At 40.0% G+C, this 24,333-nt stretch overlaps 2 protein-coding genes across 2 annotated transcripts in view; both read right to left on the bottom strand.

Annotated features, from left to right (window-relative positions):
• Positions 1 to 1,207, bottom strand: part of LOC146706885 (sialoadhesin-like) — a 44,419-nt gene extending 43,212 nt beyond the window's left edge. The window contains exon 1 of the mRNA XM_085460710.1: positions 670 to 1,207. The gene's annotated coding sequence lies outside the window, so the exon portion shown is untranslated. The remainder of the gene's footprint in view (positions 1 to 669) is intronic.
• Positions 1,208 to 6,472: 5,265 nt separating this feature from the next.
• On the bottom strand, positions 6,473 to 22,737 carry LOC146706884 (uncharacterized). The gene is made up of 13 exons (XM_085460709.1): positions 22,494 to 22,737; positions 20,983 to 21,318; positions 20,108 to 20,440; positions 19,499 to 19,735; positions 19,055 to 19,387; positions 18,687 to 18,917; positions 13,790 to 14,047; positions 13,294 to 13,554; positions 12,150 to 12,410; positions 10,505 to 10,586; positions 10,345 to 10,402; positions 7,181 to 7,398; positions 6,473 to 7,034 (listed from the first exon to the last, which is right to left on the bottom strand). Exons 1-13 carry the CDS (start codon positions 22,732 to 22,734, stop codon positions 6,965 to 6,967), a joined length of 2,919 nt encoding a protein of 972 aa, XP_085316835.1. The 5' UTR covers positions 22,735 to 22,737; the 3' UTR covers positions 6,473 to 6,964.
• Positions 22,738 to 24,333: the final 1,596 nt, after the last annotated feature.

Raw genomic sequence — 24,333 nt, 5'->3', positions numbered from 1 at the left:
TACAATAGTCTTTTATCATGCCACTTTTAGATCAACACCATTTTTTGATTTGCCTCTTTAATAAAGCTGATGTCAAGGTTATGGTGAATAAGGACCCAAATCCAGAATCACTCAGACTCACGCACATCTAGGAATCAAATAAGAATAAACTTTTATCAAAAGGCAGATGAAAACTAAATCCAAGACAACAGAAGACATCCCAGGGATAACAACAGGAAACATCTGTGGGCAACAATATGATGTGGCAATAAATAGAACTGAAGTTATAAATTCACACAACTCAGAGGAAGTGAACACAGCTAGGGGAAGTAAAACTGAATGTCAAATGCAAACACTTAATGAGAACACAACACAGATACAAAGGCTACACAAGACACATGCGAAAAACAGGACTTTTAACTTTAAAACCTAAAGACAAAACTGAGAGTATCATCAGTTACCACTAATCCATGAAAATAATGAAAAACTTGAAACACTGGGGTCAAAATATTCAAGACACACAAGATCAAAGAAAGACAATGATAAAACAATCAGCACCTACAACTAGGCAAATACAATGGAAACACACATGAAAATCTAAACAATAAGCAACGTCCAAAAACACTTTTGCCCACTTTTTCTTAAACTAAAGGCAAAGAAGTTAGAAATAGGAGATAAGATGGGAAGTACTTTTGGAAAGCAGCCCCAGTCTGTCTCCTTGTCCTCTGATCAGTGTCTCTGTTGGAAGTCAGTTGTTTCTGTCTGAGCTCTATACTGCAAAGGAGGTCCAGTGTACCCAGGATATGTTTCTGTCATCTAGATTCACTTACCCTAACATTGGCGAATGGGATAAACTGTCACATGAAGCTGGTTCTCAACTGGCTAAGTTATATGAGGGTTTCCCCTGTGTGTTCACATGACCAATGCCAAAGGGGCGTTTCACAGATCATATGACTCTTCTTCCACAGAAAATGATCCCTGTGAGTGCCACCTACTCCAGAGATGCTAGCAAATAAAAATCTCTAAAAATCATACAAAATATATCAGTAAAATCCAACACTATTGTGAAAAAAAACAAGATAAATCTGGTGATTTAGTGCAAACAATAAGCATTTTCATTCCAGTTAATTATTTGCAACATTGAAGTTTACTCTCCTTACAGGAATTCTTGGTGTGTTTCGTGTTTCCAGCAGTGTAAAACAGATTAATTAACAGATTAGAGTGAAGTATGACAACATTTAGACATTTTCTAAATCACCAAATTAAAATGCGGATATTCTTGTAGAGATGTGACTCTCAGTTTACGGTGTGTTTAGTAAGGTAGTTAGTTTAAAAAGCTGCCCATATAAAATGTACTCCTCCAACAGAGATTTTATATCACACGTAAAACATGTTGAATTACAAAAAAATAAGTGGAAATGTTGCGTTTCCAGATGATTTTACACTGAAACTAAAAACATTACATGCTTCCAGGAATTTTTTCACAGTCCATTCTCTGCTCGCCGTACACGCTTCACATAACACTTTACATCAACCCTATTTTCCCATACTGTCAAACTGAATTCTGTCATTAAACCTTTTCCTACCCATCATCTGTCAGCCAGTCAGCCTTTGTTCCATATGCTTTAAATCAGCGGTCCCCAACCCCCGGGCCACAGACCAGTACCGGGCCGCGAGAGTTGAGGCTTGGGTGTGAAATTTATGGTTTTCAGGGTTATTTTTGTTTTTTATCATTTTTTTTTTTATTGTTTTTACCATTACCTCGGTTTCCCTGGGTCTTTTCCCGTGTGTTATGAATAAATCTTCTTTTTTTGGTACTGGTACCGGTTTTATTTTGTTGTATTTATCCGCGACACCTTAAAGGCTGGTCCGTGAAAATATTGTTGGACATAAACCGGTCCGTGGTGCAAAAAAAGGTTGGGGAGCGTTGCTTTAATTCTTAGTGCTCTTCTATCTTTTTGCCTTTCATGTCACTTCCTGTCTCCTCCCCATCTCCACATCATGCTGAAGAGTAAGTGTCTGATTAGTCATTTAGACCTTTACAACTGCAACAAAAAGCACATCACAAACTGAAATCAGATTCAAACAGAATGGACACACTGTTAAATTCTGGAAAGTGGAAAGTTCTTGAATATTTTAAGTACCCAACTCTAATGCCTCCCCGCTTGATGTCAATAACGGTCTGGGAAGTCACAGTGGAGCAGGGCAAACAAAGGATTTCTGAACTTTTTTTAAATGTTTTTTTAATAAACAGGAAGTGAAACTGCTGAGATTAAAACATTCTTTTGCAAGAGTGTCCTGGGCTGACACAGGCACCATTAACCTTGCATGTTTTTTCATTGTGTAATGTTCAGAAGTCAACCATCAGAGCAGCATGGAACGGATATACTGCAGAAGTACTGATCACCAAAAAGAGCACTTCTCCCCATTTAAAATGAGATTTGATGTGTCTAATGAAGGCACAAATCCAACAACACGTGACTTGGCACCAAATGACAACAAATTTGTGACACCTCGCTGAAATTTTCAGGTATTTTAAGGGTAAAACCTGAATATTAATGATTAGAAAGGTGTGGCTGTTTTCCTCACTGTGTTCACTGAAGTGTGAAACAACAGACGAAATGTTGAAGTGAAACTCTTCAGCGTCTTGATAATGTGCCATCATTTTATTTTATGCACACAAAGTAAACTACAGTCTGAACTAACAAGGTTCTCATACACATGTACAGGCTAAAAATTAAATGGCTCACAACTGGACAGAAGATTGGAGAAACATCGTCTGATCTGATGAGTCAAATTCTGGTGTAACATTCAGGTGGAAGGTTCAGAATTTGGTGTAAACAGCATGAAAGCATCATGGATCCATGCTGATGTGTATTGGCAGCTCAGGCTGGTGGTGTAGTAGTTTGGGGGATATTTTCCGATAACACTATGGGTAACTTAGTGCCATTTGAGCAGTGTTGCATGAAAATTGTTGTTGACCACGTTCATCCCTGTATGACTATTTTCTGATGACTGCTTCCAGCTGTCACAGCCGAGGCCACACCAAACAGACTGACTCAGAGCAAAACTCACATGAAAGCACAAGATAACATGGTTTACTTTTAAGACTTTATAGCCAAGAGATCAAGAATATGAACTATAAACTAAGAACTGGTAGGGATAACCAGAAATGAGGACTATAACCTATGAATTAAGGTTTTCTAGATCAGCGGTCTCCAACCTTTTTTGCGCCACGGACCGGTTTATGCCCGACAATATTTTCACGGACCGGCCTTTAAGGTGTCGCGGATAAATACAACAAAATAAAACTAGTACCATCCATCCATCCATCCATCTTCATCCGCTTTATCCGAGGCCGGGTCGCGGGGGCAGCAGCCTAAGCAAAGAGGCCCAGACCTCCCTCTCCCCAGCCACCTCATCCAGCTTATCCGGGGGAACACCAAGGCGTTCCCAGGCCAGCCGAGAGATATAATCTCTCCAGCGTGTCCTGGGTCTGCCCCGGGGCCTCCTCCCGGTGGGACATGCCTGGAACACCTCACCCAGGAGGCGCCCAGGGGGCATCCTTGTCAGATGCCCGAACCACCTCAGCTGGCTCCTTTCGAACTAGTACCAGTACCGAAAAAAAGAAAATTTATTCATAACACACGTGAAAAGACCCAGGAAAACCAAGTTAATGATAAAAATGATAACAAAATAAGGCTGAAAACCAATAAAAACCCTGAAAACTATACATTTCACACCTGAGCCTCAACTCTCGCGGCCCTGTACCAAACGACTCACGGACCGGTACCGGTCCGAGGCCCGGGGGTTGGGGACCGCTGTTCTAGATCTATGACATAAACGACAAACTATGACTAGAACTAAGCACAAACATGTTAAACATGAGGAACGTTAATTCATTTAGTAGACTTAGGTTCAAGGCTAGGGGGAAGGGCATCGGGAAATGCAACTGGGAGTCTCCCAACACTGCAAAGAAAAGAGGAGATTTAATGACAAAGCCCTGAAGTCCAGAAGAGGAGAATCAAAGTTGAGTCATCTCAGTCTTACAGCTGACGAAAGGGGAGAGGTCAAAAGGTCCGAATGAGCAGCCAGATTCCAGAGCGGGTAATCCGTAGGGCGCTGTGACGACGACTGGAGAGCAGCCAGGTGAGTAGAATAAACTGCAGATGCGAGAAACTGAACAGCCACGATTAAACCAGCAACAGGATGAGGGTGAGTATTGTTCGGGATTGAGCGCAGCAGTCGGCTGGAAGTCTACAGAGATAAACATAGCATCAGTGGCTTTCTGTGAAAAACACCTCTTTAGACTAAGACTGTGGTGACCATCAGTAACTATGGTTAGCTGAACACTTGGCGGCGAGTAGGGGTGAGCGGTGGTCTTAAATGCTGGCAGCAAAATTGCTCACAGGTGAGGAGGCGTGCCAGAGCACGGCGACTCCACCCAGAGGTGGAGGCAGCAAAACAGATAATTACGCCAGCACTCACCCAGACCATGACACCAGCAGAATAACACACCATGTCAGAAAGCTCAAATCATCTTGAACGGGTTTCTTGAACATGACAGTGTGCACTGTATTCATATGGCCTCTACACACAGCACCTTTGGGATGTGGTAGAACGGGAGATTTACGCGAGGGCTGTGCAGCCAACAAATCTTCACTAACTGTGTGATGCCGTCATGTTGATATGGAGCAAAATCTCTGAGGAATGTTTCCACATGTTGTTGAATGTGTGCCACAAAGAATTACGTTTCAAAGGGAACGACTTGCAGAGGGTATCGATAGTGGTGATCCAGTAAATGAGGGTCGTTACCTGACATAAATGTACAGTACCAGACACAGACAGGTACTGTTAGCCACTGTTAGACTAAAGGGTTCATCAGATCTGTGCATCAACAATCACTTATCTAAAGTAATAAATAGCACAGCTCACGCAATCTTAAACAAAACTTGTGACTTTTTTGAAAGTATGGAAACCACAAATCAGTTGTCTGTGCTGGTTTCCTTCCTCTTTATGGTATGAAATAAGCTTAATATTTGAATATCTGTATATTCCCAACATGAAATGGAAACTGTGCATGAAATCTTCAATACACTATAGGCTGGGTGGGGCAGTCTGAAACATGTACTCCCCCCATCCATGACACCATTTGTTAGAAGAGAATTAATTGCAATAAAATTATTATTTACAGTAGTGTTTGATGATCATTCAATCATTTAACAAATATATATATATATATATATATGATAAACATCAGCAGATGTTTTGGAGGTCCAGCATCATGTTGCTCTTTATCGTCTGCTTTCACTTTATTGTGGTATATGTGGGGTCGGTTTAGTACAGGCATTAAAATTTGATTGGTCTCGGATTTTTATTTATTCTTTAAAGACATGCACTGTCACTTCTTGTTTGTCTTGCAGTCTGTTGTGTAAAGTTCTACTGCACTAACTGCACATAACACGGTCAAAATGCTGAGAAGGCAATAAAAATAAATGCATTTCACTGGTCTGGTGATCAGGCAGCTGCATTTTACCACTGCAACACTTATTTTCAGTTTCATTAATTATATAACTTCTTATTTCTTAATTTTCTTGTGCTGTTCAGCATATCAGAAACCAAGAATGGTCATGAAGCACAGAGAAAGCATAAAATCTGAAACATGGAACAGTTTAACCAACCAGGCTGGTGGCTAACACTGTGGTTTACTGAGGCTAGCTCTGTGGACACTAGCGGTTATTTTTACTCTTTCAATTTACAGACTTCCCCTAAACTGACTGACTGAGTTTTAGATTATAATTGGGCTTTGATGGGTTAAAGCAATGAAAGGGGCGTAACTAAAGATACTGAAACAAACCTGCCTGTGTATTATGTATACAGAAGATGGGCTGAAAAACAAGACACAGCTGGGAACGGGGCGCAAGTAAAAACAGTTACAGGCAAACAGTCACTTCTAATTCTAGAATAAGACACATTAGAAACCAAACCTTCAACCAAAAATAGAAACTACTGAAAGACAATTAACACAGACAATCTAACAGTAACCACAGGGACAGAGATAAAGAAGACAGAAGACATGGGACAAAGAGAAACCAGGAACCCATGACATGACACAACGACAGATCCACTCACCCAAACTACCTCAAACTGTGGATCTGGTCAGCAGTTGTCAAGATGCTGAAGGACAGATGGACACATGGATGGACAGGCTGTCTAAATCTTGTGGACAGAGCTAAGCAACCAAACAGCTGGAGCAACACTGATATGAGATATAAAGGATGCACAAATTATTATTTGCCATCTACTGAGAAACTTGACCCTGCTCCTTCACATCTGCCCAACTGTAAAATACCCACCTACAGTGCAGTCAGAGGTGTGTGGGTATGTGTGTTTATTAAATCTATTTAATGAATGAATACCACTGCATATTAAAATATGAAATATAAAAACATGTCCCCTCACTTACAAACAATTAAACCCATGAAAAAAATCCTTAAGCCCTTAAGAAATATTTATTAAAGTTTTTTTTTTCATTAAATAATATATATCAGTGCATTCCAGTCAGGTTATTATGAGAGTGAAAGCATTGGTAAATAAGTCACGTTCTTAAAAAATAAACGAAGCCACAGTAAATAAAAAATCTCTTTGAGTTGATAGATACATAAAACAGTCATCAGTGCATGGAGACGGAGCTATAATGCATTTGAATGATCGCATTAGAAAATGAAGGAAGCAAGAGTGTACATGTGGACATACACTGATCAGGACAGTGAGTCATTCACAAACAGTGCATACAAACAAATCTGTGTTGAAACCACATTCATGCACAAATGTGAATACATTTAAAATGCTCTACACTATACATATCAAACAAATTAAAGCCTAGCTGTCATGGAAAATTTCTTCTTCATTCCCAGTTTTCCAAAAGACCATTAACCAAAAACGCTCAACACTCTTTAATAAATACAAACACATCCTTACAGACTCAATGGTAGATTTTCCTGACTGTGCTGTACAGTGCAGATGAATCTTCCACAGCCTGTTCACCTCTTAATCTGTAATGATAAAAATACTGAATTATGAAGATTTTATAATAAGAATCTCACAATATTATGAGCATTAATTAAGGAAAAAAAGTCATAGGAACAACAATCAAAGCAATAAACATTTTTCAACATTGTGGACAAATAAAGAGGCTCACCCTTGGGCTCCATTAATAAACTTGACAAGAGAGTATTCCACATCTCCCCCTCCCTCTTCCTCATCTTCTTCATTTTGTCCTTTGGGTTTAGTGGGCATAATGTTGGAGTAGAGAGGATCTTCTTGGCTCTTTGAGAAACTGACACTGGCGTAGCAAAGGTCGTCCTGCTGCTCTGCTGGTGGAGCTGAAGGGCCATCATGTTCTGGAGATGCACTTTTCTGAAGAAAAAATTTTCAGCAATAAGAATACTTAATACTCAAATGAATCCCACAGAAACAGGGTTGGACATCATAGGGTCCACCATGAGTGGACTGTATCTGTTTTTGGAGAGGTAAGTATCCCCAGCAAAAGATGGTGACGGCAAAAACTAAGTGAGTGAGAATGACCACCTGAAGGAAAATAACAGAAGGACACAGTGTTTTGGAAATGACAGTCTTCACTAGTGGGGATAGTTACAAAGCTTTCTTCGTTATGAATTAGCATACATGTTTTTATTGAAACTCTTGTAGACAACACAAAGTCCGAGATAGAAACGACAAGGAGCAGGTGCATCTAGTACAGGTAGAGCTGCTGTAAAAACCCACAGAATTCAGCAGCCAGCGCAACAAATTCTGGATCCTTGGCTTTTAGTTAGCAGTTAGCATTAGCAGCACATCCTGCGTCCGATGTGAAAGGACCTTTATGCTGCGCACTGTGGCTCACAGCAATGGTCCCGGGTCAGCCCTGACTTTGTGTTAAACTAATCCTAAAGTAATAATGGTATTTCTAACCACTGATATACCACAACTTTATCCTTTCAACAGCTGCTGAAAGTTAGGGGACCTAGCTTCTATCGATATTTACATAGAGATCCTCCAGCTTCAAACTGTATTACCCTTCAAGGACCTGCTGAACTGCAGATAGGTTTGGCTGTCGGAGGGGGCTTTTTTGAACTAAAAAGCCCCCTCCGACAGCCAAACCTATCTGTTCTCTGATTTGATAGTTAAATTTGTGATTGACATGACATTGACCAATCAGATGAAAGGAATAAAAATAGGGTCAAAATTCGTACTTGTAACTTGCAGAGTTTCACATGTATTTTTTTGGCTAAGTCCACATAAAAATCTTTTTTACGCACACACAAATTCTTTTTACACATACAAATCCTGATTTACAAGTACAAAATATTTATGACCACACTTTGAGCCCATATCCATCCGTCCGCCCGTCCGTCCATCCATCCATCCATCTTCTTCTGCTTATCCAGGGTCAGATCGAGAAGCCCAGACCTCCCTCTCCCCAGTCACCTTCTCCAGCTTATCCTGAGAAACACCAAGGCATTCCCAGGCCAGCAGAAAGATATAATTTCTCCAGTACATCCTGGGTCTGCCCCAGGGCCTCTTCCCGGTGGGACATGCCTAAAACACCTCACCCAAGAGGCACCAAGATTCATCCTTGTCAGATGCTCGAACCACCTCAACCGGTTCCTTTCTATATCGAGGAGCAGCACAGCTCCACTCTGAGCCCCTCCTGGATGGCCAAAGTTCTCACCCTATCATTGAGGGAAAGGTCAGCCACCCTTCGGAGGAAGCTCATTTCCAATTGCTTGTATCCACAATTGTGATCACTTGTGATCATATGTCAGGGAAGGATGTAGATCAATAGTAAACTTAGAACTAGAGCTGGGCGATATGAGATTTTTTCATATCACGATATGTTTTTTTCATTTCAGGCGATAACGATATCTATCACGATATAAGCCAAATAACTATATTTGTAAGATTTAAATGTGCCGTTGCTCACAAGTAAAATGTGAAATAATCAGCAGCTTGTTTTTATTTAAATATTTATTTCCCATAATAAGTTCAACAGGGTAGATGTACTTAAGGAACATGAGACTTTTTCAGATAAATAAAGGCAAATATTGCAAACTACACAAAAGGCAGCCGCTAAAGCGTTTAAGTTTCAAAATAGAACAAACGAAACAGACTAAATTGTCAATTCCACTTAGAAACAAAATATTAATTCTAAAAATAAATCTTAGTTTGTTTTACAGAAGAACAGACAAAATTGACTAACTTTTGTCAATATCAAATAAACTGAGAACTAAAAGGAAATTCTCAATCTCTCCTTGTTGTATAGCTTAGCTTTTCAAACAGTTTTAACAGTTACTTTAGTCTGACAAAAGCCGAATGACGAATTAGCGCTTCCAGTCAGAGACTGAGGCTATGTCCACACGTACACGGGTATTTTTGAAAACGGAGATTTTCCGTTTTCTTTTTAAAAAATAATCCCGTCCACACATAAAGGCAGAAATGAAGGAAAACGCTGCTATGAACATGCCAAAGCAGCAGGTGGCGCTAGATTCCTAACCGTGCAGAAATGTTGGCCAATCAGAAGTCTAGAAGCCTCGGTGGGAAAAAGTAAACAAAGCTGCGGCATAGAAGCAGAACCGAGTCGTATGTGTGGACGGACAGTAACTGTGTGTATATGTAAGCATTTAAACACTGCAGAGAGTAGAATTAACAGTATTGTAGAAATTCATTTCACCGAAACAATAACGTGGCGCACAGTGTGACGCATGCACCAGTTTATTGTATTTCCAGACTTGCTTTCGGCACAATTTACAGTGCACGCTACTCTGTTTTTTGTCAGACTTGAAATAGCCGAAATACCTTCACACTACGGAACTTCTATGGCTCTTCCGTTCGACAATCTCTCCGGCATTGGAACCATCATCTGTTTTCTCTTTGGTCACGCTCGGTTGATTTTTCTAGTCGGCACACTCATTTCCTCCATTACCCGCTGGCTGCTTCCCAAACAAACACACGTGCGGCTTGGCACTTGTGCTGTACGTAACAAGTCACGCGACGTGACGCTGCGGCTGTGATTGGTTCGGCTCTGCGCTACTTAATTTGGATTGGCTGACCTTTTTTTTTTTTTTTTTTTTTAAGAGGACAAGAGCGGCGAAGTCTATCGCGATAGTTTAATTTCTCTATCGAGTAAAAGTTATATCGCGATACATATCGTTATCGTTCTATCGCCCAGCTCTACTTAGAACCAATCCTCAGTTGGGACAACTGTGTGCAGCCATAACCAGAGATACTCCTACAGTACAGCTCTTTCACATTAGTTTTGTATTTATCTTATGTGTGATGACCATTTAATCACCCTTTCTTCCTTACCTGTGCGATGCTGTTTGTCCTGTCTTTGGAGAAAATGACTTTTAAGGGCCTCGTTTTTCTATACAGAACAGAGAACGAACATTGAACAATGAGCATTGGAATTTCAGGAATCTTTGGATGACAAGAGTGAAGAACTAATTTTAAAAACTGATCTGCTCACCTTATGAATATGACTGCAGAGAGGATTACGATAGCCAAAAAGAAAATAGTCATCGATGCAATTGCAGCTGATTTCACTAAACCTGGGAAACAAACTCTGGATTAGTAACTGGATTACAGGATTTTGGGTCTATTAACCCTAGAACACTATCGCTGGGTGAAAATACATTTACATGATTTCTCACTCCTGCAGCTGTTTGCGTGTCGAGGAGCCTGTGCCATCACCAGGGAAGTCTCAAATGTCCCAGGAATGGGTGGACCAAAGACCAGCTTTCCAGAGTCATTATTTTGTTTTAGGAGTTTTATTTTTCATTTTGTTAGACATGGCACAGTTGAAAGTAAAAGAAGACCACTCTAATTTGTCATGTGTTGTCATATTTTGATATATTTGATTACTGTTCATTGGTTATATTATACCGGGTATAAATCACCCGGCATTAGTGATCGTGTTACTATTTATAGCGATAGTGTTCTAGGGTTAAGAATGAACATAAAGCATATCGTTAGCTTCATAGCATAAGTGCCTAAGTCATTGACTTAGTCAAATGACTTAGGCAATTATGCTATGAAGCTAACGATATCAGACCAAAACCTTCTAGTTTATGACTCATGGACTGTGGTTTTGCATCTAATTCCTGCTAAAGTGGCTTTTATTCTGACAGCTGGTACGTTGTCGAGTAGGAGGAAGGATAGCTCCACAGTGGGTGGCATCAACTGTCAACCATGGAGGAGGACGTGTGATGGTCTGGGGCTGTTTTGCTGGATCCAGGATCGGTGACTTGTACAGAGTCGCCCTGAACCAAAACGCCTACGACAGCATTCTGCTTATCCATGCAATACCCTCTAGTATGTGCCTAGTTGGTCAGGGGTTCATCCTACAGAAAGATAATGACCCAAAATGTAGTCCAAGCTATTCCAGAACTACCTCAAGAAAAAAGAACAAGGTCGTAAGCTTGAAACCATGAAGTGGCCAGCACAGTCCTCAGACCTAAACCCCATCGAGCTAGTTTGGGATGAACTGGACAGAAGAGTGAAAGCAAAGCAACCTACAGGTGCTGCATGTTTATGTGAATTTCTGCAACAGATATGGTAAGAACTCTCTGAACAATGTTTGATTTCTATTGTAGAAAGAATGCCACAGGCGTGTTCAGCTGTTATATTTGCTAAACATGGCTTAGGTTTAAAATACATTTTGGAAAGACTGGGATGATCTAAAAACTTTTGACTGGTAGTCTACATTTTTCTATTTTTTGCAAAGTATTATATTTGGGTAATGCTGTATCTATTTATTCCTGATCTGATCTTATTTTCTCAATGTCAAAGTACTATAGGCACTGTCATCTATTTTGCGTGATTACAACTTCAACAAAAAAGAGAGAAATGGGGAGTTAGCCATCTGTAACATCTTTGAACTGGTAAATGCTGTTTTACATTAATAAAGTAAGAACAATATAACTAGTATTTTTGGAACTGCCTAGCAAAGACAATGATGTTTAACTGTCTAGTTGATGAATCACGCACACACTTAGATCCTAGTGTAATATTTCTACATGTATCAATGTTCAGGTCAATTTTTATTTATTTATTTCTGAAATGATGAAATGATGCAGAGATAAATGGGCAAATTTATAAATTTAGTCACTTACTTGCTGTAACAATCAGCTGTAAGGTGGAGTTATGATGTCCTCTTGTGTTCTGTGCAACACAGTAATAACTCCCAATGTGTTCGGGTCTGAAGTCAGTGATGGTGAAGTTCTGGCCTGATGCTTTTGCTGAGTCTTCATTCTCCTTGTACCAGGTGTAACTAGCTGCTGGGTTAGCATCACTGCTACAGGTCAGAGTCACTGAACTGCCCTCCACTATCTCAGCAGAGGGACTCACTGACACAGAGGGAAGCCTCGGAGGATCTGCAGCATATTGGAGACCAGTCGTCAATATTTGAAAGCCTTGTTTTGTTTAGGTTAATCAGTATTTATTTATTTTTTGACATTTTTAGAAACCCAATAATGCAGAGTCAGAATATATAGATTACATAAAACACATGGTTGTAAACTCTTTGCATGTACAGTACATTCAGAAAAGTGTTCACCACGCTTAACTTCCAGTTCCACATTTTTGTAATGTTACAGCCTTAAAGTTCTACACACAATACACCATAATGACAAAGTGAAAACATTTGCTAACCATTTAGAATAAGGCTGTAATATGACGAAATATGGAACAAGTAAAGCATGGAAAATACTTTCTGGATGTACTGTAATGCCAGTCTTAATCCAGTTTATCCTGTTCACACAGGGGCACAGTGACAGACTATAAATGGTGAGCATTAAAGCACACTAACAGAGAAAGAGACAAACATTCATATTGACCGCTACTGCCAGATTAGAATTACTGATTAACCTCATATGCATGTCCTTGGACTGTGGGAGGAAGCCAGAGCACCAGGAGAGAACCCACACAGGGAGAACATGTAAACTCCACACAGCTGGCAAGAAGATTCAATCCCAGAACCTTATCATACCTATAATTATAGTTTAGCATGTTTGCATCGTAGATAGTATAAAAGACGGGCATGACGTGAAAAAGGAGGGAGGAGAGTCCGACTATAAAACCATTTACTTACTGCAAAGACTCAATCACAAGTCATTTGTCAGTTAGCATATAATTTTGAAAAAAGTATGACCAAAAATTCTGGTCTTTTTTTTAGCCTCATCTAGTGCTAGTGAGTACTTAATAGCGCAATTATTTGCAACCAGACATGTTTTCTGAGCTGTTCACTGAAATACTTACACTCAACATCTATGTATAGAGTTACGGACTGTGCTGGTCCATACAGATTCTCAGCTTTGCACGAGTAGTTCCCGCTGTGCTCAGAGCTGATGGAGGAGAAATGGTACCTTCCCACTGGTCCATGAAGCAATAATTTGTTCTCCTTGTACCAGGTGTAATTAGCTGCTGGGTTAGCATCACTGCTGCAGGTCAGAGTGACTGAACTGCCCTCCACTATCTCAGCAGAGGGACTCACTGACACAGAGGCAAGCTTTGGAGCATCTGGAGGAGAAATAGAAAATATACTAAAAAACATGTATTCCTGTTCCTGTTTGACCTAAAATTTGTGACATATTAAACCTTTTCTATAACTGAATACTGATAAAGGTTTTAGACCTGCAGCATTTACTCTGACTCTATGACTGTATCGGGGTTTGTAAAGTGTGGCCTTGTTTGGTTGTAAAAAAAAATTGCTGTTAAAACTATTAATTATGCAAAGATAACTGTCTTCACTCACATTTCACATTGATAGAGATGACTTCAGATGGTCTTTGACCCAGCTCATTCTTAGCGGTACAATTATACTCTCCAGAGTCAGAAGACTGGATGGATCTGAAGATGAGCTCTTGTTTTGTACTGATTGTTTTTTTGTCCTTGTACCAGGTGTAATTAGCTGCTGGGTTAGCATCAGTCCTGCAGGTCAGATTCACAGAGCTACCCTCCACTATCTCATGAGAGTTATTCAGCACCAGTACTGAAGCAAATTTTGGAGCATCTAGGAGAGAGAATATAAAGATTGATTAGATTTGATTAGATTTTAACAAACACAATAAATAAAGCAATTTAATTATCAGTCATTTTCTGAATCTGTTATCTTCAGCATATAAACGTGTTTTGTATAGATCAATTGAGTTTCTCAGTCTTACCACTCTCACAATTCACAGGACAGACTTTACATCTGCAACTAACCCTCTGTGTAGTCAGAGCACTGCTGCTTATCTCTTGTTCAAAATTGCCACACAGGTACGAGTACCGCAATGCTCATTACATTGGTAACGGTATCTTCTGAATTAATTAAGCATGCCTTCCAAAAACAAATTTAATGATGATATGATAAGGCTATAATTCAGGTTGGCTGGATTAGGCACAAAAATGATTTTCTCAGCTTTTAGAATTGATTGTTTCTGTCATGGCTGTGTGCAGGCAGGCAGAGAGGAAGGACCCAAAATTCAGGACTCACTGACGCAAAGGTAAACTCAAACAGCTTTATTGCAGCTTGCAGACTGAACAGAAGACTAACTATACTGAGGAAAAAATAAACTAACAGGCAGGCAAAACAGGTAACGGAACACACAGCGTAAACTGAGGGTAAGCAGACATTAACAACGCAACAAAGAGTGTGTGTTCCGTTACCGGCAAACACAGGGCTTATATACACTGGGGAGTAATCAGGGAATGGGAAACAGGAGGGAGACACAGCTGGGAGAAATTAGACTAACGAGACAGGGGAGAAGTAAAACTGAACATTATGACATCAGACTGGGACTATCAATATATAACAGGAAACACAGAACAATTTACAAAGACACAGACCTGACACTGAGGCAGACTGAAAGAATATAACACAGGGAACCCAAAGACGACAGAGACTAAAAGAAGAATTAACATCAAACTAAACTTATAACCAGAACCAAACTGAAACCTAGAATAATAATAAGCAAAAAAGCATATCTTGAGAATCATAACATTACGGAGCCCCGCAAGGGACATGGGAGAAAAAAAAATTAAGACGGACTTTTGCGAGATCTCGCAAAACAAACTCGGGATCTCGCAAAAGTGAAAACATTTCGGAGACCGCCTGCTCGAAGCCGACCGGGAGTTCGAAGCACGATGTGCCGGGAGAGCGGTGTTCCCCCCGGCTGTAGTAGGTCTCAACCTCCCGTTAGCTTCGAGATGGTGGGTGTCAGACATCTCCAAAAACGTCAGAGCACTTTTGCAAATATGTGATGTCTTGTAAACCGAGCAGATATTTGACGTTTAAACAGCTACATTCACACCTCAAAATATCTTAAAAGTTTATTTTGTGACCCAGAAAGAGTAATAGTACTACTAAGTAGCTGCCGCCATTGTTGGAATTCAACTTTTGCAAAACTTTTGCGAGATCCCGAGTTAGTTTTGCGAGATCTCGCAAAAGTTCATCGTAATTTTTTTTCTCCCATGTCCCTTGCAGGGCTAGATTATGATTTAGAACATAAATATAATCTAGAACAGGGGTCTGCAACCCTAGGCACGCGTGCCACAGTTGGCACGCGAAGGGTTAACTGATGGCACGTCCATAGCTGGACTGGCCATCGGGCATTTGCTGGGTGGCCAGATGATTTTTTTAAATTTTTTATTGTAACGGTATAAACAATGAAAGGTGGTGGATTGGCCAGATGCTGGCCGGTGTGTAAAAAATAACTCAGTTGTTTGGTGGTGGCTGTGGTGGAGCTTCCACAGATTCAGTAACATTAGCAAGTGGTGGAAGCCAACAGGTGGATGAGGGAAAGGGGAGGCAGGAGGAGGAGAGACCCAAGGTGGCCGCTGGTCCGAGTTTGAACTGAACTTCAGGTAAGAAGTTATGACCTGCAGTCTGTCTGGGTCAGATATAAACCAAGTTTAGGTGGAGTTTATTTTCGTTGTGCTGACTTTCTACAGTCAGTTACAATAACTCGTACTGCATACTAGCTAGCATGATGGATTTTCTATACAGCTGGGTGGGTGCTATGATGTTACTGATAGTGAACTTTATTTTATTTATAAGGTTAGTTAGTAGAGTTGCCAACTGTCCCGTAAAAAGACGGAATCCTCCCGCATTCAGAGACAATATTTGTGTTTCGTGTTGAGCTGAGAAGGGATGCAGTTTGTGTGGTTTTTTTTACATTCTAGCTGAAGTATGGGACAAAGCTGGAGTTATTCTGTGTCGTTACGCTGCACAGCTGCCTCATTCTTTCCCCCTCCCTCACCTGTTGCTACTTTAATCATGAAACTGATCAATGATCAGCTGATCGGCTTTTCTCTCTTGTTTGTTTATCGCCACTTTGCGCCAGAAAGAAGAAACCGCCGGATGTCGCACTAAACAACAGCAGCACATTTAAGCTTGATCAGCTGTTGTTAGAATTTATTTAATATTACTTTCTAGTGGGCAGCACGGTGGCAAGGTGGTTAGCACTGTTGCCGCACAGCAAGAAGGTCCTGAGTTCAATTCCACCATCAGGCCGGGGTCTTTCTGTGTGGAGTTTGCATGTTCTCCCCGTGTTTGCGTGGGTTCTCTCCGGTACTCCGGCTTCCTCCCACTGTCCAAAGACATGCAGCTTGTGGGGATAGGTTAACTGGATAATCCAAATTGCCACTATGTGCGAATGGTTGTCTGTCCCTTTGTGTTAGCCCTGCGACAGACTGGCGACCTGTCCAGGGTGTACCCCGCCTCTTGCCCTATGACAGCTGGGATAGGCTCCAGCACCCCCCCGCGACCCTGAAAAGGATAAGCGGAAGCGAATGGATGGATTACTTTCTAGTATCAGCTGATGTTTGCTGGAGCCACAGCTGTAAAAGCTGCTGGTCATGATATCGGTTTGGATATGTGGCGAGAGGGAAACATGAAATCAGGAGATGTCCTTACTGAATCATCAGAGATGAACAGGTGATGGAGAAACAGGTTTACCTTTTAGGTGACATGAATGAGTTGAAGGGAAGTTATGAACTGTTTCTGAGAAATAACACCAGGATCTGTTTCTAAGTAGCTGACAGCTGGTAACTGTGCAGGGGAGGGTCTAGCAAAGTTTTGCCAGGGGGGGCAGGTAGGGCATTAACAGGGAAAGGGGGGCACAAAGATGTACTTTCTTATTCTCATTTAAAATGTCTGGCTGTTATTAAATAATTATCTGAATCTTACAACCAAAGGTGTTATCTGATGTAAAATGTATAGAAATCATACATATACCAACAAGACAGTGTACATCACTGTCACAACAGCGTTTGTTTTCATTCAAAGGCTTTATGGCTTTAATACCTGGTGGGCAGGTCTTTAGTCAAAATGATTTTTTGTCCCAGTCCAGCCCTGGGCACGACACGCAGGGAATTAATCTGAGAAGGTGCATCAAAAAATAAATGGCCGCACCTCGGTGCACACTGCAAATTGGGACTTTCAGGTGTATGGACCAATGTTTTATTTTCTGATCAAACCAGAGATCTTTAATGAGCAGCTGGATTTGTCTCGCATTAACTGGCTGAGTTAATACCAGTTAATGCGACATCGAAGCAGCTGGAATCCACAGCTGTGTGTGTTCATGGAGCTGCATTTTCACCTGCTGGACATCACTACCTGACAAGTTTAACTGTCTTCAGAACATTGCAGAGGCCTTATTGACAGTACTTGGCTCTAAATATCTGTGTGAGCAGATTTTCTCTCACATGAAGAGTGTCCTCAGGTAGCCATCTGAATGGGCACTCAGAGACCTGTGTCTCTGAGTGGGAGACCAGAGATCACATTAACATGTGTGTCTTTGTATTAACAGACATGCTATATTGGCTTAGTTTATTTTTCTTATCATCGTTGTGAGGAGACCATAAATAACATTTGTATTTTCTGTTGTACAGTTCATTTGCTGTTATGGAGTTCTTGTTATGGATAAAAAGTGTCTTTTTTTTGTTTCAAAATAGCTGATAACTATTCGCTGACAGCTGCCAACATCTGCAAACAAATATAATTCTAGAAAGTGGTTCTATATATTGTGTAACTGTTCATATAGCGCGTTATTCAATTTATTGCTAATGCAATCATATGGCACACTGACTTCTGAGGAAATTTTAAATGGCACTCGTCATCAGAAAGGTTGCCGACCCCTGGTCTAGAAAAACATCAAAATATAAGAAACAGAAAATGCTGGGTCAAAATGACCCAGAACTGTGACAGTTTGGTTTGAAATGGGTAATTAGTTCAAGTTTAGTTAACTCTTATTTATCACACGTTTAACATTGATATCCATATTGTGACTGCAGAATCATCATGTTCCTGAATTATGAAGAAAAAAAAAGTCACATGAAATAGGCCTGGCAGTGAGAGAACGATGAACGATCTTTCCAAACTTCCAAAGGAAGAGCTCCTTGTTTCCTTACATGAAGCAGATTTCCTGCTCAAAAATCGTTCGGCGTACGGCCGTCTTTCATTAGAGTATATGATATCTTCACTATGCAGTAGCCTACAGCTGGGCAGTGAAAGGAGCTGATATATCCTGTCCTCTGATCACGAACACACACAAAACTGAATGAAGGTTTCAATTTTGTGAACCTGACTCGAACTATCGTCACTTTGAAGTTATTTATAATCTGTCAGAATGATAAAAGTCTGTGACTGAATCATGAAGTGAACTCACACACTGGTGGAGAGTGGTAATCCTCATATCCTGTGAAAGCACAGGAGATGTTGTCTTCAGGATAAAAGCAGTCTGTATAAGTAGAAGTTTGCTGTTTTGTGTTTTTCTGTCCGTTCTTGAACCAGATGAAAGAAAGACGACCAGCTGGACTGCAGCTGCTTTCACACTTCAGCTCTGCCTCAGTCTGACACTCATGGACTGGTATTATTCTGCTCACCTTCACCTGCAGAGCTGTGTGAAATTAAAGTATTCACATTGTTAAATAGTCAAACCACAAAGACACCAACAAGTAAATAATTAACAACACAAGATTCAGTTTGTAAAATTCAACTGAATGAAATTATGAGTCACTGTGTGTTGATCAGTACCTGTGACAGTCAGAGTTGTTCCAGGTAAACTACTCTTCCATTCAAAGTCTTGTGTTTTGAATTTGAAGTGATACTCGGCTGAATCACTCTCTGTCAGGTCTCTGATTCTCAGAGTGGAGCGTCCTCTCTCTCTTTCAGTCACCTCAGCACGATCTTTATACTGGGAGTCTTCTGTGAGATCCTCAGATCCACGACCAGAACGGAACCAGGACTTTGATTGGATTGAACTTTCATAACTGTTGTAAGTACATGAAATGTCCACTGATGAGCCTTTGAATGCACAGATTTTTCTTTTACTGTAATTCACTTTGTTGCACCGTTGACCCTGTGTACCTGAAAAATTACAATTAAAACATTTTAAAACAAATTTAATGACAGAACATGACATTAATTATTACCCAGATAAGAAGTTTTAATTCACGTAAAACCTCAAAGTGAACTCACAAACTAACGAAGAGTGAAAATCCTCAAATCCTTTTAAAGCACATGAGTAGCTGTTTTTATTGTCATATGACCTTTGATATGGGTAGCTGTTTGAAGTGTCATATGGCACGTCATAAGAAGAAGAGCTGGCTCCAATCACTTGTTGTCCATTTTTGTACCAGACATAAGATGAAACATAATGATTACAGCTGGTGACACAATCCAACTGTCGTCCATTGAACCCTCTGACCTGAACATCTTGACCAGTGGACAAGAAACAATAAATAAGATGTCAGTCACTCTCACACTGAAGGAGTCATAATAGGGAATTCAGTTCTGAGTAGATGAATTCGTGAAAATGATCATTCTCTCAAAGTGTAAACATGAAATCCCTCAAAAGTTAAAAGTGAAAGTGCAGTATAAATATATATGTGTATATATATATATATATATATATATATATATATATATATATATATATATATACACATATATATATATATATATATATATATATATATATATATGTGTATATATATATATATATATATATATATATATATATATATATGCAGATAAAGTATAAAGTTGTTCCTGATTAAATATCCATCAGTGTGTGTTGATCAGTACCTGTGACAGTCAGAGTTGTTCCAGGTAAACTACTCTTCCATTCAAAGTCTTGTGTTTTGAATTTGAAGTGATACTCGGCTGAATCACTCTCTGTCAGGTCTCTGATTCTCAGAGTGGAGCGTCCTCTCTCTCTTTCAGTCACCTCAGCACGATCTTTATACTGGGAGTCTTCTGTGAGATCCTCAGATCCACGACCAGAACGGAACCAGAACTTTGATTGGATTGAACTTTCATAACTGTTGTAAGTACATGAAATGTCCACTGATGAGCCTTTGAATGCACAGATTTTTCTTTTACTGTAATTCACTTTGTTGCACCGTTGACCCTGTGTACCTGAAAAATTACAATTAAAACATTTTAAAACAAATTTAATGACAGAACATGACATTAATTATTACCCAGATAAGAAGTTTTAATTCACGTAAAACCTCAAAGTGAACTCACAAACTAACGAAGAGTGAAAATCCTCAAATCCTTTTAAAGCACATGAGTAGCTGTTTTTATTGTCATATGACCTTTGATATGGGTAGCTGTTTGAAGTGTCATATGGCGCTTCATAAGAAGAAGAGCTGGCTCCAATCACTTGTTGTCCATTTTTGTACCAGACATAAGATGAAACATAATGATTACAGCTGGTGACACAATCCAACTGTCGTCCATTGAACCCTCTGACCTGAACATCTTGACCAGTGGACAAGAAACAATAAATAAGATGTCAGTCACTCTCACACTGAAGGAGTCATAATAGGGAATTCAGTTCTGATTATGTCAAGAAATAATATCAGAGGAGAAATTTTAACATCCATTATCCATACGCAAACACACACAGTTATGTTCATAACAAGGTTTGACTGATGTGTAATTAAAAATGTTACCTGTGACAGTCAGAGTGACTCCAGGTAAACCAGTAAAATTTTTCTGGTTTGTTTCAAACCTGAACTTGTACACAGCTGAGTCGCTCTCTCTCAGGTCTCTGATTGTCAGAGTGCAGCTCTTCCAGTGAGAACTGTACAACACTCGACCTGCATACGCTGGGTCTGTTTTCAGATCTTCAGGATTATAATTGTTCCCTTTAGTGAACCAAACTCTTTTTAACACAATTACTCTTGAAGGGTGTTTGAAGGAGCAGCCTATGACCACTGTTGATCCTTTAAAGGCACAGATCTGAGTAGAAGTGTAAGTCACTGCATAATCATTCTGACTCTGTACCACTGTAACACAGAACACATCAGAAACTAGATTAATGACAACAACAAACATATTGTTTCAGTAAAAGTTCTGAGAACCTTTTCTCAGAATAAGCAGCACAGATTTATTGTTCCTGAGATTTTTTATCATGCATATGGTATTAAGTATTTAGGAAGGTATTTTTGTTTTTGTTGTTCTTGTTGTTTACATATGCGAGATCATCTTTGAAAACAAGTCTTTGCAGGCTGTGAGAATGAGTCAAAACAGTAAGTTTATCCATCCATTCGCTGGCAGGGGGCTGCAGCCTATACCAGCTGTCTTAGGGCAAGAGGCAGGGTACACCCTGGACAGGTCGCAGGTCTGTTGCAGGACTAACACATAGACAGAGATAACCATTCACTCACATTCTCCCGCATTCACCCTATGGGCAATTTAGTGTTTCCAATTAACCTATCCCCACTAACTGCATGTCTTTGGACTGTGGGAGGAAGCCAGAGTACCCGGAGAGAACCCACGCAAACACGGGGAGAACATGCAAACTCCACACAGAAAGACCCCGGCCTGACGGTGGAATTAAACTCAAAACAGTAAATCAGTAAATCAAAAACAAGATAATAATAATGGTATCTGTGGGTTTGTTATTACAAATATAACAATTTGCATAATACATCCATTACAGAAATATGACAAAATGTTGTCAAATGTTGTCTATGTAAAATAAATTGCAGTGGCATGAAAGGGCCATTATATAGTGTAGTAAATTATTCAGGTGACATACAAATTTCGCTGTGTGCCTAGAATTTATCTCACAATATAATTTACAAAACATGTTTAGGAACCAGGAACTATGTGTTTGTGCAAAAAACAAAGAAAAGAAAAGAAAAGAAAAGAAAAGAAAAGAAAAGAAAAGAAAAGAAAAGAAAAGAAAAGAAAATGGCTGGGAATTCACTTTCTGTTTATCTGTTAGTTTCTGTTAAGAAACTTCAACCCAAGTTAAAGCAGCCTGAAAATTGTATTTGTCCATTAAATGCAGTGGAGACAATAAATAAAAAAAACTTTTCTACAATCTGTATTCAGTTGCAGTATTGGAAATGCAAACCTTTAACAGCTATGTGCTGCAGATCGTGTGGTGTAAAAACCAATCAAAAACAGTTCAGTTGTGATCTACCTCAAGACTGACTTACTATTACAGAATTACCTGGCAGCGAGAGAAGGAAGAGAACCAATCCAGTTGCTGCTGCAGTTGAACTCATGGCTGCTCCTCTCGTCTCATAAATCCCATCAGCAGGTAGATCACACAACATGTAACATGTTGTAAACCAGCCACAATTTCTGCCAGTGTTGAAGATGCTGTCTCTGAAGACCGTGCTCTCTGTGGTTGGAAAATGTAACAGAGTTATCTGGCTGTCTTCCTTCCTCTGTACATGCTTAACATGCATGAACAGACTTTAAACCTGTAAACCCCCGCGCTTAAATAAAGAAGTGATTCTCTCACAACACTTTGCATGCAGCTTTATGTTCTTAAAATATCACCTTAAGAAAAAAAGGACTGCCTCTGATACAACTGCTGAGGACAATAGAAAACATTTTAACATGAGTCTTTTTTGAAAACTTCAGGCCTGACTTTATTAATGATCATTTTGAAAACTGGGCCATGAATAGATGTTTCATGTTTCATGGGTTCAAGTTCAGTTTAAATCTCTCTAGAGCTGTTTTTTGTCCAGAAGGAAGATAATAACTGCTGAGTGGAATCCTAACAGTTCAGTAGTAGGACGGCTAAAAAGTATGCTAGGTATAGCTAATATACTGATAGAGTTTTAAATGACTAAAAAATGTTCTTTGGCAAGCTAGGCTAACCCTTAAAACAAGTTTAAGTAGGGATGTTTTGTTACCCCCACTTCTGTGTGTAGTGTGGCTGGTAAAAGTGAGGGTAAACAATACCCTGATGCAAAAAGGAAACAAAACAGAAAGAATCACTAAGTGCCCAGCAAAGTTAAAATTGATGCAGCAAAGCTGATGGGAAATTGGGGATTGCATAAACTAGAGACTAGACTCAGACAATATTTAAGGATCTTCTGCCAGCTCTGTCACAGCCCCACAGCCATGTGCCTTGCTTTCTGCCTTGAATTCTTAGTTATTATAATCAAGAGTGAGTTATGTGTTGTTATCTTGTTATTTCTCTGTAGGAAGTTTAGATTAAGATGCCACGTCAATACTTGCCATCTCACATATTGATGTGCAGTTTAAATATTGATGTGGTGGGAAAGAAGGTTTGCTGTGTCTCACAAGCATGCACAAGGTTACAGGAGACAGGCAGCAGCACCCTGACTGCCAAGTTTCAGGATGAAATCCCTGGACCCAGTGTCATTACCCTACACTGCTGCAGTGTGTTACTTTAGTGCAAAGTCTTTATAAAATCAAGGAGACTGTGGTAGAAGATGATTGTTTTCTAAAGCTCTAGCAATGTTTTGAATCCAACAAGTCCAACAAATGCAGTGCCTCCAAAAAGCTGTTAAATGACTCTTCTAAAAGATTCAGTATCCAGCAAAGGAGTAAATAATGCAGTGGGGTTTTGAGTTCTTAATCACACAAAAGTTATATTCAAAACCTTTGTTATGAATCCTGATTCTGTTTAAACTGCTACCTCGGTTAGAGGACTGCACGGTTAAGATGCAACCACAACATCTAAAATCGCTCAACAGTTCTCTTTTGCCACAAAGATTACATAAACCTTTTCACCAGGGGCAAACCAGAGCACAGGATCAGAAAATGAAACCAGCAGATACAGAACATTGCAGCTCAAACCAGCCCCTGAATACTGTGGTTAATAAAAAAGTGGTAACTGGTGTGGCAGCTGGAGCCTGTTAACACGAGGGCTTCACTTGCAGGTGGAGCAACCACAAAGCCAGCCAGACTCGCCACCTGAGAGAGAAAGAGGAAAACAAAATACATGCCTGACAGTCAACAGGACCAAAAGGATCAGTGGGTGTGTGTGGGTGTTCCTGTGCTCCGTGCAGGTCTGAGAGCCACATCAGTGT

The sequence above is a fragment of the Copadichromis virginalis genome, linkage group LG6 (genome assembly GCF_057382275.1).
Source record: "Copadichromis virginalis isolate Kocher_CV1m ecotype Utaka linkage group LG6, C_Virginalis_male_GT1.1, whole genome shotgun sequence".
Lineage (NCBI taxonomy): Eukaryota > Metazoa > Chordata > Actinopteri > Cichliformes > Cichlidae > Copadichromis > Copadichromis virginalis.
This window is presented reverse-complemented; position numbering and strand designations above follow the sequence as displayed.

Bases quoted from the DNA above. Each gene is read 5' to 3' on its own strand.
- LOC146706884 (XM_085460709.1), bottom strand. From the start codon at position 22,734: ATGCATGTTAAGCATGTACAGAGGAAGGAAGACAGCCAGATAACTCTG. The intron at 19,736-20,107 runs GTACTGATCAAC...CCACTGGTCAAG, and splicing joins AACAACTCTGACTGTCACAG to ATGTTCAGGTCAGAGGGTTC. The intron at 12,411-13,293 runs GTAAGTATTTCA...AATATGCTGCAG, and splicing joins TCTATACATAGATGTTGAGT to ATCCTCCGAGGCTTCCCTCT.